This window comes from Sarcophilus harrisii, chromosome 6 (genome assembly GCF_902635505.1).
Source record: "Sarcophilus harrisii chromosome 6, mSarHar1.11, whole genome shotgun sequence".
NCBI lineage: Eukaryota > Metazoa > Chordata > Mammalia > Dasyuromorphia > Dasyuridae > Sarcophilus > Sarcophilus harrisii.
Window position 1 is genome coordinate 202,865,378 of NC_045431.1, and position 14,198 is coordinate 202,879,575.

The 14,198-nt window shown below is 41.0% G+C and overlaps 1 protein-coding gene across 4 annotated transcripts in view; it reads left to right on the plus strand.

Moving 5' to 3' along the window:
* Window positions 1-14,198, plus strand: part of AMPD3 (adenosine monophosphate deaminase 3) — a 76,927-nt gene that overhangs the window by 38,041 nt on the left and 24,688 nt on the right. For all 4 annotated transcript variants that reach the window (XM_031942794.1, XM_031942793.1, XM_031942795.1 and 1 more), the window contains exons 3-4: window positions 3,968-4,172; window positions 12,661-12,826. In XM_031942794.1, the coding sequence (XP_031798654.1) occupies window positions 3,968-4,172; window positions 12,661-12,826 (371 nt within the window). The remainder of the gene's footprint in view (window positions 1-3,967; window positions 4,173-12,660; window positions 12,827-14,198) is intronic.

Here is a 14,198-nt window from a genome sequence, read left to right on the forward strand (position 1 = left end):
TAGTATCTAGTATAGTACTTGGTACACATACAGTAGATACTTAATGTTTTTTTTTTTAAAGAAACATTGATGATTCAGAGCAGATTATGGCCTTATTTTATTACCAGTTGTAAGAATGAGTGAATTAACTGTTGTTCAACTGCTCTGAACTTTGATTTTTTTCCCCCTTACTTTGTCAAAGCCACAATGGCCATCTGGGGGATATTGGTTTATGTGCTGTAGCAGCAATGAAGAAACCTAATAAAATCAGACCTACTGCTGGCTCTGTCCTGAGGCTGTAGACATCCTTATTTGGCAGAGGAGAGGGCAGTGGGAGAGAGTTGTAAATCTTCTCTATCATAATTGGATGGTCATAATTGGAATCTGAACACATTATATTTTATTTTTTTAAGTAGTGTTCATTTTCTCCATTCTTACCCCCAGTGGGAAAATAAAAGGAAAAACCAAATTCTTATTATAAATATGACTATTCAAGCAAAACATATGGGCCATGGTCCCCAAATGACACACTTTTAAGAAAATAAATTTTTGTTGTTATTATATCCCCCACATTTTCCACTGCTTCTGTTCCCCAATTCGATTAATCAATTACTGAAAAACATTTAAGCACTTACCACATGTGCTAAATTGAGGATATAAAAGGAGGTAAAAAATAATCCCTGTCCACAGGGAAGCTTCTGTTCTAATCACTCCTCCCAAAGCCCAGGCCTGGTGATAAAGAACAGTAAAAGAGGTAGAAAAGAGCAAAGTTGCTGTTATGCAATCTGAACATACTTGTGTCCCTAACATCTCAATACAAGCTGATCTGGGGGTTCTTAACCTTACTTCTGACTCTTTTGACAGTGTAGGGAAACCTAGGGATAGACTTTTCCTCAATATTATTTTTAAATGCACAACACAAAATACTATGGATTCCTTCAATTCTACTGAAATATACTCTCATAATGTCAATAAACAAAACCAAGTTCATGGATGTTCAGTTAAATCCTTGCTCTTGTTCTGTTTCTGGTAAGGCTAACAGAAATAAATCGTGTATTTACCAAGTGTTTTTCTGGCATTTTCTTGGGTGGTGCTTATAACCATCCTTTGAGATCAGTGCTATTATGTACCCATTTTATAGGTGTGGAAGGTGAGCTTCCAGCTCAAGGTGATTTATCAGTGAGTCAGTAGGAGAGCAGCTGACTTTGACTCTCATGTTTTACCCCTGCATGACCTTGGCTCCCATTCGATGGAGATTGGTAGAGGATCTCCAAGCTATCTGACCAGGAAAACATCCTGACTTAGCTGAGCATTGAGTCTAGACCTTCAGGTTTTTTTCCTATATTTGTATAGAATGTGCAGAGTCCAAGACCTTAGTGGTAGTGCTCTTCTTCCTAGCACTGTTAACATCCATACTGATAAGAGGCTGAAGTCATCTCAGGGATCCCCAGGGGAGGAGAAAACTGTCTTGAGCCCTTCTAGGGCAAGAACTGTCTGTTGCAGCGAGAAAACCGAGCCATGGTGTGGTACCTGCATACTGAGTGGCCAAAAAAGCCTCCCTTGGCTGGTGCTTGGATGCCTCCTCTTTCCGAACTAGCAGTATGCTCATGGAACCCAGGGGCAGCCCTCCTGATATTCTGTGCTGTCTCTGAACTTCCTGCTGCTCCAGGCAGCGTCAGCAGAGATGCTTATGGGAAATGAATGGATTTCTCTACTTAGGAGAGGTGAAGAAGGCCCTCTAAAAATAGAGATCAGGCCAGGAGGTAGATGTCATAGATGACTTAGTAAGGGTTTCTTTGTTCCCTTCATTGACTCAGGTCTAACTGGATGCTTCAGGCTGAGCACCACAGTATTTTGCAATTTGCAGAAAATGGTCTCAAGGAGCCAATGTTCCTCTCAGTAAAATTATCCCAGAATTAAACATGGCTCTAGTGGGAAGCTCAATATTATGTGTCACCAAAGGCGATACCACAACTCTATTATTGTTCCCTCAGTGGAGTCATGGGATACTTTTCCTTCCTAGTTTCAAGATTATCTCATTTGAGTTTTTTCATTTTATTAAAAATAGTTTGCATTTATAAAACTCTTTAGATTTGCAGAGGGCTTTCCCTTCTTCACAATAACTCAGTGAGATAGTCATTTCCATTTTACAGATGAGGAAACTGAGATTAAGTACTTGTCCAGAGTTACAAAGCAAGTATCTGATCCCAAGTCTGTTTGCTGTGCAGTTTGGAACAACCAGATAGCACAGTGAATGGAGTGCTGGACTGGAAGTCAGGAAGACCTGAGTTCAAATGCTCCCTTGTATATTATGTGTGTGTGTGTGTGTGTGTGTACACACACACACACACAAGTATATATACTTTTAAGTTTCCTTAATTGTAAAATGGGGGATAGTAGCGCCTGCTTTATCAGATTGGTGTAAGGATCAAATGAGATGAGAATACTGATAAAGTATTATATAAATGTTAGCTGTTCTTATTAATATATTTATGCATATAAACATATATATGTGAATAAAGCCTATTCTCTCCACTTACATTGGAGGCTGAGTTCTAGAAGTGATGGACTATCAGTCTTTTGTTGTTTGTTTAGTAGTTTTCAATATTTACTTTAATATTTTGATTCCCATTTTTCTCTCCTGTCAGTCAGTCTTCACAGAGAGGGAAAGGGGAACTTTGTCAGATCTAGCAAGAACCCTAGGGGTTATTGAATATGACCATGACCTCAGAAGCTTGGGATTAAGAACTTGGGCCAGCTGGGGCAGCTTTCCCCCAGAAAATGCCCCATTCCTAGGCAGGGTGTGCTGAGAGAGACAGAGACACAGAGAGAAAGAAAGAATTAAAGACATGCAGAGACAGACAGGAAGACAGTTAGACATAGAGACAGACACAGAGAAAGCGAGAGAGAAGAAGAAGGAAGGAGGAGAAAAAGAAGGAAGAAAGGAGAAGGAGGAGGAGGAGTAAGAGACAGGCAAAGAGAAAGCGAGAGAGAAGAAGGAAGGAGAAGGAGAAAAAGAAGGAAGAAAGGAGAAGGAGGAGGAGGAGTAAGAGACAGACAAAGAGAAAGCGAGAGAGAAGAAGGAAGGAGAAGGAGAAAAAGAAAGAAGAAAGGAGGAGGAGGAGAAGAAAGAGGAGGAGGATCAAGAGACAGAAACAGAGACAGGGCTTAAGCCAGACTCCCCAGAACAAGTTCCCTTAAGGGACAGCCTTATTGGTTGCTTATTGTGGGAGATCTTAAATGCCAAACTGAGGATTTTAATGTTTGATCCTAGAGACAATATGGAACCACTGAAGATGTTGGCTGATAATAATAATAGGTAGCATTTATATAACATTTGAAGCTTTGCAAAACACTTTACATGTTACCTCTTTTGAACCTTATAACGATTACGGGAGGTAAGTGCTATTATTATTCCCATTTTACAAATGAAGAAACTGAGGCTGAAAGAGGTTAAATGATTTAGCCAGGTTCCCACTGCTAATAAGTATTCAAGGTACAATTTGAACTCCAGTCTTCCCAGCCGGAGCTACAGGATTTCCATTCCAGACTTTTTCCAAGTGTCATGTCTGTGTTTTCCAAAATCATTTTGGTAGCTGTGTGGAGGCTAGATCAGAGTGGGGAGACATCCAGGGTGGAAAGCTGTTACAGTTGTCTAGGTGAGGGATGACACGAGCTTCACCTGGGAGAGGTTGGTACTTGTTCCTGAACCAGGTTGCTATCGAATATCTGGAATTAAAGAGGGCATGGTGCCAGGGAGGCACTGCCAGTGTGCCTGAATGTCACACACAACAGGATGGAAACGCTAGCATAGGTACCATCGTTCTCAGCTTGTTAATGGTCTGGCTAGTGCCAGTGATTAATCTGTTCGAAATGACCCAGTCTTCAGCACTAATGAAGACTCTGTGTCCCTGCAGAGAAAATCTACCCCTCTGGCCAGCTTTTCCCTGGACTTAATTAACTGCTTTCTCTTATCATTGGCTTCTAGAAAGAAGAGTTTCAAGATGATTCGATCCCAGTCTCTGTCTCTGCAAATGCCATCCCAGCAAGATTGGAAAGGCCGCCCAACGTCCAGCCCTGCCATGTCACCCCCGACGCCAGTCCCCGCAGGAGCGGCTTCCCAGGCAGCTCCTGTGTCATTTGCTATGCCCGAGTTTCAACGCGTCACCATCAGTGGGGATTACTGTGCTGGGGTAAGAGCTCTCCCTTCTCTCTTTTTCTTCCTCCCTCTGGAATCACACAGCAGTACAGAACAGCGTTCTCCCCAGCTCCAGCCCCAGCCTCAGGCATGTGGGGGAGGTTCTTACACTCAGGAAAAGGCAGACAGGGTGCTACAGTGAAAAGCTCACTGGCTGTGGGGGTCAGAGAAACTGCCTTCAAGTCTAGGGCTGACATTTACTTTCTGAGTGACTTTGGGTAAAATAAATCACGTAGCTTCCCTAGGCCTCAGATCTTGAGCTGTGCGATAAGGAGGGTGGACTGACTAGGTAGCTTCCTGGCTCCTTCCAGTCCTACATGTAGTCAGTCACTCGATACACACATTACTTTATAGAGTCAGATCCCAGTTTTATCACTTCTACCTATGTGACCATGGACAAGTCGGGCATCCTGAGCTTTAGTTTCTTTATTTACAAAATGATGCTTTTGGGCCAGACAGCCACTGAGATAATATGTGGAATGTGCTTTACAAACTTTCACGTGTTATACAAATGTTAATTCGTACTGTGATTATTTACCTCCACCATCTTGTCTCCACCTTCTGTGAAGGTTGTATAGATAGTACTTGATAGCTGATTGGATATGGGAAGTGAGTGAGAGAGAGAGAGAGAGAGAGAAGAGTTTGGGATAACACCCAGGTTTGAGCCTAAGTGACATGGAGGATGGTGCCTTTGACACATCATCTCTGAAGAATAAGGAAGCTAGGAGGAGGAAAAGCCTTGGAGGGAAAGATGAACATGTTGGGTTGAAGGTGTCTACAGAATATCTAGTTCATGACATTGTGTTTAGGCACCTGGAAAATGGAGATGTTTTCTACTTCAACCCCTGTTATTTCTACTTCAAGATACATCAGTATCAGATGGGGGAAAGAAAGTCAGAAGACTTGTATTCCATTTCCAGTTCTGCTGCTTGCTAGCTTGAGAAAATAAAGTCCTTGTTTTTGCCCTCAATTTACCCTTCTATAAAAATGGGAGATTGGACTTTTGTTTTGTTCAATTGTCCATGACCCCATTTGGGGTTTTCTTGGCAAAGATATTGGAATAGTTTGCCATTTCCTTCTCCAGCTCATTTTAGAGATGAGGAAACTGAGGGCAAGTGACTTGACCAGAGAGTCACAGCTAGAAAATATCTGAAGCTGGATTTGAGTTCAGGAAATTGAGTTTAGGCTTGGCCCTCATTTATCGTACCATCTAGCTGCCTGGAGACTGGATTAGATCTTTTTTTTTTTTTTTAATTTATTTGTTTTCTAGGAAATTTACTTATTTTTCATACACAATATTTTATGAGTCATATTGCGAGAGAAAAATCAGAGCAAAAGGAAAAAGCTTTTTGGAGAGAGAAAAATAAAACAGAAAAAAGTGAACATATAGCATGTATTGATTTACATTCAGTCTCCTTTGTTCTTTTTTCTGGATACAGATGGTGTTTTCTATCCAAAATCTATTAGGATTGCTCTGGATCACTGAAACACTGAAAAGAACCAAGCCTTTCTTAGTTGATTATCATACATTCTTGCCATTTTGTGTACAATGTATTCCTGGTTCTGCTTGTTTCACTTAGCATCAGTTCATGTCAATCTTTCTGGGCCTTTATAAAATCGGTTTGTTCATTATTTTTTTTTTTTGATAGAACAATAATATTTCATTCCCTTCATGTATTGCAACTTGCTGAGCCATTCCTCAATTGATGGGCATCTGCTCATTTTCCAATTCTTTGCTACCACAAAAAGAGCTGCTACAAACATTTTTGCTCATATGGGTCCTTTTCCCTCCTTTATGATTTCCTGGTAATACTGACACAGTTTTATAGTCCTTTGGGCGTAGTCTGGATTAGATCTTAACTGGACTTTCCAGCAATCAGGAAAGTCTTTGGACTCCTTCTCAGAATAACATTTTAAAACAAAGTATGTAGTATTATTTTCAAAAAATACAAAACCATTATCAAATTTTTTTTTGAAAATACAAGTCCATGGACCCTAGGCTAAGAATCCTTGACTAGATGATCTCCAAGTCTCTTCTCTGCTGGTCTGTGATTGAACAGTATAATCATCATGTAAAATATAAGAGATAAATTGGGAATTGTAAGTTAGGTTTCTATGTTGATATCATAGTTTAGGGGGAATCTGCGGGAGTCTGCTGACTTGGAGGGCCTTCCAATTTGCCACCTGTAGATGAGTCTGTTCTGCCTTCCTTGACAAGAGACTTTCTAGATTTGTTACTTCCCTTGGCCTTGGGTGATACTGGACACATGTATATTATACAAAGTTGATATTTGGCTAGACAGCATATTTTGGGGGTACATTCACAACTTTAAACTTCAATATAGAAATTTATATCCTAAAATGAAATGGGAAATCAGCTTCTCCTTTTCAAATACAGTTCAGTTATCATGGATAGAGATCTGGCTAGAGCCAGAGAGACTGAGTTCCACTTTTGCTTTTGATATGTATTAGCTGTGTGATCCTTGGCAAGTCATTTAATTTCTTAATTCTTTCTCAGTGACTTTCTAAGATTTTGACCTGCCTTGATAAAGGGAATTTCCTCATGTAAGAAGAGTTCCTTTCCCAGGGAAATCAGAGGAAATCACTATCCCTTAGTTGCAGTTATAAATGATTCTTTTTTTGAGAAGGAAATTTCTTTCTTTCTTACATTTATATTTAGTATTTTATTTTTCCGCAAATAATTTTTAACATTCATTTTTAAAACTTTGAGTTCCATATTCTTTTCCTTCTGTCATCATGCAAAACATTTCTTTAATAACATGTTGTAAAAGAAAACTTGGAACAAGGGGAAAAAAAAAACAAAGGGAAATTTCTAAGAAATGTACTTGGAAAGCCCCACTTTTTTTTCAGGCTTTCCAGACTATTTAATCTTTACTCTTTAAGACCATACATGCTTTTTGCAAGGGTAGCTTTCAAAAATTATTAGTAATTCAAATCATCTTTTTGTTTTAAATAATTTTCATTTCCAAATGTATCTACAGATAACCAAAGTATTAACTGAACCCAAAGGTCCACATGATACTTTATACACATAGTCCTCTACCTCTGCACAGAAGGGAAGCAAGTTCATTTTCTTTGGAGACAAGCTTGGTTGCTACAATTGCTGTTTTCAATTTTGTTATTATTTACTTCTTTCCATTTACATTGTTGCAATCCTTGTGTTCCTGGCACTGCTTCACTAGCCCATGCATCCTTTCAGATATCTTCCTGTGCTTCTCTAAATTGAAGAAGGGAAAATTTTATGGCTTCTTTTTTCCTGACCTTTGGAAGACAAGGTGGCCCAGCGGGAAATGTTCTGGTCTTGGAACCAGAGCACCTGGATTCAAATCCTGACTTTTATTTGTTGTCTGTATAACATAGAGGAAGACGCTTCATGTCATTAGGACTCCCAAGGTCCCTCCCAGCTTTAAATCTGTGCTTCTGAGATGTGATCCTTTTCATTTGTGAGGCTTGTTTACTAGGGAGAAGCTCTGGAATTGCCCAGAAAGTAGACTCTGGCACATTCTGACATTCATGGCAGACTCAATAAATATGGCCCTGGGTCCTAACGATGGAAAGCAAATTGCAGGTTGGAGGCCATCTGTTCTCACAGAAGTTTAGTGAATTTGAAATCATTAGCATTGATTTTAGAGAGATCAGAGCTGTCAGTGAGACAAATTTCTACCTGCTTTGCAGTAGATTCCTTTAAACAAAATTAAAAACTCACATATCCATAATTTCCCTTTCTTTTCTCAAAGTAGCTCTCTGTAGAAGGGTATAGAAGTACTATGATTCCCATTTTACAGATAAGGAAACTGAGGTTTGGAGAGGTTAACTCATTTCTTAAATTATGTGGCTGGACACTTGGACTCCTGTCTTCCAGGACTACTGCTCTTACCATTATACCACATTGCTTTTTTATGAAGTAGCTGGATTGAACAATATGGGAAAATTCAAAAAGCTTTGATTAATCAATTGGTATGTGCCAGGTACTGGCTGGGGAGACAAAGGCACAAATCAAACATTTCTTGCCCTTGGGGAGCTTACATATTCCATCAGGAGAAAAATAACAATTGCACATAAAAGTAAATACAAAATAGTTGACCAGAATAGATCCCTGGGAATGAAGGAGGTCAGGAAAGGCTGTTGGCCATTGGATGATGGAACCTGAGCTGAGCCTTGAAGGTGAGGCACGGAGAGATGGAGGACAGAGCCTTTACAAAGACATGGAGACCATCGTGTCTGAGGAACATTGGCCTGGAGTATAGGGTGTGTGAAAACAGGTCACGGACGACAGCCTGGAAAGTGGTCATGACTGGGAGAGCAATACAGGGGATGCCTACAGAACCTTTAGATGAAGTGACCAATGATGGCTTCTTCAGCTCTGGGATCGATGCAGAGACCAATAGTGACTTCTTCAGCTCTGGGATCGATGTGGTGATCAAAAGTGGCTTCTTTAGATTGGGGATCAATGCGGTGACCAATAGTGCCTTCTTCAGATCTGGGATCAATGCAGTGGTGACATCAGCCTGCAGGACTCCCACTTCTCAGAAGAAAGGTGGTAGACTCTGGGTGCAAGAATGGGCTCTATCTTTCCAGACATGATACATGTGTTGATTTGTTTTCCAACTGTGCTTGTTTTTGATCTCTTGGAGAGCTGGGATGTGACATCACTGGGAAGTGACGATGGGTCCAGTACTCTATCCACTATAGCACTGTCTTCTTCCCCCTCCTCCCTAAGAAAAAGATTCACAGGAATAAATTCATACTCTTTTAGTCTTATCTGGAAGGGGGACATTTTGTGTAACTACTGAGCCAATTCTCCTAACTCATTTCACATGAACACCTCATGTCAGTAGCAAGGGTGGTGAGCTCTGTACCTCTTTGCTTCTCTTCTCCCCATTCACTCCCTTGATGATGTCAGTCTGCCATTAATGGATTCTCCTCTACTATTCGTCCTTTTCTTCTTCCATGAAACTTCTCCCTCCAGAAGCTAGGTTCTTGGGTGGTTGAATCAGGATCTCTTGGGAATGCTAGATATCGGCAATCCAGAACTCAAGATTATCCACAAGGTTCTAAATACTCCTCTGTTATGGATTTTCTACTTAAAGAACAAAATGCTAAGAAAAATCTTCTCCCTTAATGAAGTCCAGTGCCTGCAGATTCAAACTCGGGAACTCCAAGATGCCAAGTGCTAAATCTTAGGAAAGCCCATGTAGAATGAGTGATAGTGTCCTGGGGGAAAGTTAATGAGCTGAGTTACCCATGCCTTGCCACTTTAGCTTAGTCATCCTAATTGTGCTTATTTCATATGATTGAGCAACGCCTTATTTATCTTAAAAACCTGAATCTTAAAAGCACATGTTGGAAGTCACATCACATTGCCCCAGGCTTCTGGTCACATCACGTTGCCCCAGGCTTCTGGTGTGGCCCCAAAAGCTTCCTCCTGAGATCCCGATTCCTTCTTAGCCTTAGTTCCTTCTTGGCTGTGCCTTCGCATGGGTAGCAGGGAAAGGAGAGGACAGATTTAAGGTAGTTAGGGCTTGAAGAACAGAGATCCTGTTGATGTTTTTCCACCGGAATCGAGGTGTCCCAGAGCAACGTAGGAACGTCTGAGCCAGGATGCAGTAGGCTTCAAGGACCCTTGGCCTGGACCCTGGTGGCTTTCTCTCTAGAGAACACAGTGTTTCCTGTAGCTCAGCTGCTTGGGACTCTGAGAGCTCAGACTATTATCTGGAATGCTGAGCATGGTGGGCTTACTTGGCATCCTCAGGAATGATTTGTTGTTCCTGGCACCGATGAGCAGCTTGGAGACAACACTGTTCATTAAGGCTGCTAATGGCTGCTGGCTCGGGCTCCAAACCTCAGCCTTCATTCTAGTCAGCAATACATTCTTGCCTCATTTGGCCCTACAAAGAACAGCCAGAGCCTACGGCTGCTTGCTAGTGCCTCAGGAGGTCTTTCCCTTTGGAGTTTTTGGCCTCCGTTCTATCCTGTTGGCTCAAATGGAGCTCAAAACCCACTAACACCGGGCCCTTTTCATGTAACCCACTAGCTAACCAGCCCATACTTTGTGGGGTGGATTTTTGGATCCAAATGTAAGACTTTATGTGTATTTGCTGCCACCCTGATGGATATATGATCTCCCCATCATGTATCCCCTTCAACTGTACAGCCTGTAAGGACATTCATGCTTTCTCATCCTGTGGAGCTATTGTCTGGAATCATTTACATACACTCTATAGCAAATCCACCAGCGGCGCTGGGTACCTTCTTTTTGACTTTCTGGGGATAGCTAGTGGGAACCCCAAGAGCCATCTGCTCCATAACAGCTCCCCCCCCATTTCCACTTTGAAGCTCTTGTGGGGATATCCTTTGAGCCACTTTTATATAATTCTTTATTGAGAATAAGTTACAGTTTAATCATCCCCACAGTGCATCTCTCCATTGCCTCTTGGGCAACCAACACACAATTTGAATTCCTCAGAGATTGTAGTGTTGTGTTTTGTAGGCAGGAAGCATCCTCAGAAGAATACTGATTTTTTTTTTTAAAAGGGTTTTCATTTCGGGGAGAAGCTTTGAGACTGCTGCCTAATTTCCCAATGTAATCTAACCTACTCTGTTGCTCCCAGCTATTTGCCTAAGATATATATGTGCGTACACACACACACACACACACACACACATGAATATGCATGTGTGTGTTGATACATAGCTATATAGCCAATGTACTTATATACCTAGTACATACACACACACACACATATGTTTGCATGAATATCAGCTCTATGGTCCTATCCATTTTAACTGCGTATATATATAGACAACAGACATTTTTCATCCACTTGGTTTTTCCTGTGTAGATAGTTAGTTTAAACTCTTTTAGTGACTATGGATTTGAGAAGACTATGCAGTATTCTGGAGCTTGATGCATTCAGCCCAATGTTACCCACAAAAAGAAGTACCTAGAGGACTTCGCCATTTATAGGGAATTTCTAGTCCATTTGGATTCTCTATTGGTTGTTTTTATAGACATTGAAAGAACCTGTCTGTATATCTGTTCTTTTAGTCTCAATTTGAGTGGCCTTAATTGTATCATTTTTGGGGTTCCATTTTGTTTTGTTTATGTATTGATTCTGATCTTTGTTCTAAACAAGTGCAGGGCAAACTGGTGATTCCTCAGTGATTCTCTAGGCTTTTTCTACATGTTAGAATATAAGCAATTGTGCATATTTTCAAATGTTATCTGGTGCTTGCATATTTAGAACTTCCTGGTTTCCTTCTTAAAGAAAGAACACATGCTTTAGAGGTCTGAGGCTTCTTTGAGAATTCACTAGGAGGCCCCTGGGAATTCAGCCCTGGGTTCTTTAGTACAGAGGCAGAAGATAAGGGCATCATTTGCTAGGAGAAAAAAAAGATTGTTTCAAGACTGATAGTGATGTAAGACATTATCTTTTTTTTTTTTTTTTTAAATAGCTTTTTATTTACAGGTTATATGTATGGGTAACTTTACAGCACTGACAATTGCCAAACCTCTTGTTCCAATTTTTCCCCTCCTTCCCCCCACTCCCTCCCCCAGATGGCAGGATGACCAGTAGATGTTAAATATATTAAAATATAAATTAGATACACAATAAGTATACATGAGCAAATGGTTATTTTGCTGTACAAAAAGAATCAGACTCTGAAATATTGTACAATTAGCCTGTGAAGGAAATCCAAAATGCCGGTGGGCAAAAATATAGGGATTGGGAATTCGATGTAATGGTTTTTAGTCATCTGTAGGACATTGTCTTGCTGAGTTTTGTGGTCATTCATTTGCAAAGCTGCAAAACAGCACTCTCATGTCTAAGAAGGGAATCTTTTGCTTCCTTATACCTTCTGATGTCACCTGGCTAGTAGGAAAAAGCATTGATATGATAATAATTCAGATTTGTCTTACATCAATGGCATCTCAGAAGTTGTCCGTGGTCACACAGCTAGACAGTGTCTAAGGCAGAATTTCAGGATACCAAATGCTGGACTCTAACCATCACCCCGTAGCAGTTCTTACTATGGTAAAACTCACCCAAATGGACCCAAACCAGAAGCTCATTCTCTTCCCTACCTCACAAAGCACAAGAAAATGGTCCTTCTGACTGAAGAGGTATCATAGATAGGGGGAAATTATAGGGATCCCCCAGGGGTTGGGTGTGCTCCCTCTGTCTTTCACGTAGCACTGTCTGTGTTCATGTCCACATGCACGCCCTTCCTAATTGCCCCCGTCTCCCTTAGCAGGTTATCCCCAACATTGCTCATTTTTACTCTGATATTGGGATGGCTATTTTCCAATTTGGTGTCCAGTCCTATCCTGAAAACATCTCTCTAGCTCCCATCCTGCTTCCCCACCCCTGAAGTGTCACCCTCCTTCCTGAGGGACCTTCCTGCAAGGTCCTGCCATTCCTCTTCCCATCATGCCCTTGCTCTCTGCTCCCTCCCTGTAGATCACTGTGGAGGATTACGAGCAGGCTGCCAAGAGCCTGGCCAAAGCCCTGATGATTCGGGAGAAGTATTCGAGGCTTGCCTACCACCGCTTCCCAAGGACCACTGCCCAGTACCTGCGCCCTCAGAGGGCTGAGAAATGGGGCCCTGGGGATGAGGTATTTCCAGGTATGACTGGCTTTGTTGGGAAGGAGGGAGGAGGGATCCTGCTACTCCCAGAACTTCTTCTAGAAGTTTGATTCAGCATTTTTCTATGGGCCCAGAATTGCAGGAGATACAAAGATGAATAAGATATGATATCTGCCCTTAGGCAGGTAGGGGCCCAGTGAGTAGAATATTGGGCTCATCTTTCTGAATTCAAATCTAGCCTCAGACACTTATTAGCTATGTCACCCTGGGCAAGTCATTTAACCCTGCTTGCCTCAGTTATTTCCTCTGTAAAATTGAGTAGAGAAGAAAATAGCAAAACACTCCTATAATATCTTTGCCAAGAAAACCCCAAATGGGGTCATGGAGAGTGAGATACAATTAAAAAGGACTGAACAACAATACTTGGAAACTCATTAATAGGGGATATGAGAAGAAATGAATACAGATAATCATAATACATCCAGTAGATAGCAGTGCTGAACTTAGAGTTAGGAACACCTGAGTTTAATTTTTGCTTCAGAAATTAATTAGCTCTGTGACCTTAGGCAAATTATTTAACTTTTGACTGCCTCAGTTTCCTTATCTATAAAATGAGACTAAAAATCACACCTACCTCAGCATTGCTGTCAGGATTAAATGAGGTAATATAAAGTGCTTTGCAAAACTTAAAAGTGCTATATAAATCTAGCTATGATAATACACTATAATACAATACAATATACAGTAATACTATGTGATAATTATTATTATACAAGAATACAAGTGCAGTGTAGAAGCACAGACCAAATGATTGGAGAGATCAGAGGAAGCAGAGACCTTTTCAGCCAAGGGGAACAGGGAAGGCTTCATGGAGGAGACCCCTGAACCTGAGACTTTGAGAAGGATGGGTGAGATTTCAATGGGAGATTTGGGAAGGGAAAGGGAAGGGAGTAAGCATTTACAAAGTACTATGTGCCTGGTCTTTAATTACTGAAGGGATGTTGAATTAAAATCTCCCAGTGCATCCTAGGCCATCTCTCCAGTCTTCTTGATCTATATCTCGACTCCATGACTATGGAGGAGAGAGGAAGATTGGTGACTTTGCACAGTTCTATCTCACATAAATCCAGTTCACTCGCAAGTTGCGACATCACCCTCCTGATTTCATTGTTCCTCTTCTAGAATGAAGGATTCCCACCACTGCCAAAAACAACATTATGTACCAAGCACTGTGCTAAGAGCTTTACAATATTATCTTATTTTGTCTCCACATCTGCATGGAGAGGTCAGTGATATTATTATTTCCCATTCTACAATAGAGGCAAACAGTGACTTATTTAAGTGACTTGCTCAGAGTCACACAGTTAGTAAGTGTCTGAGATAAAATTTGAACTTGGGTCATCCTGATTTC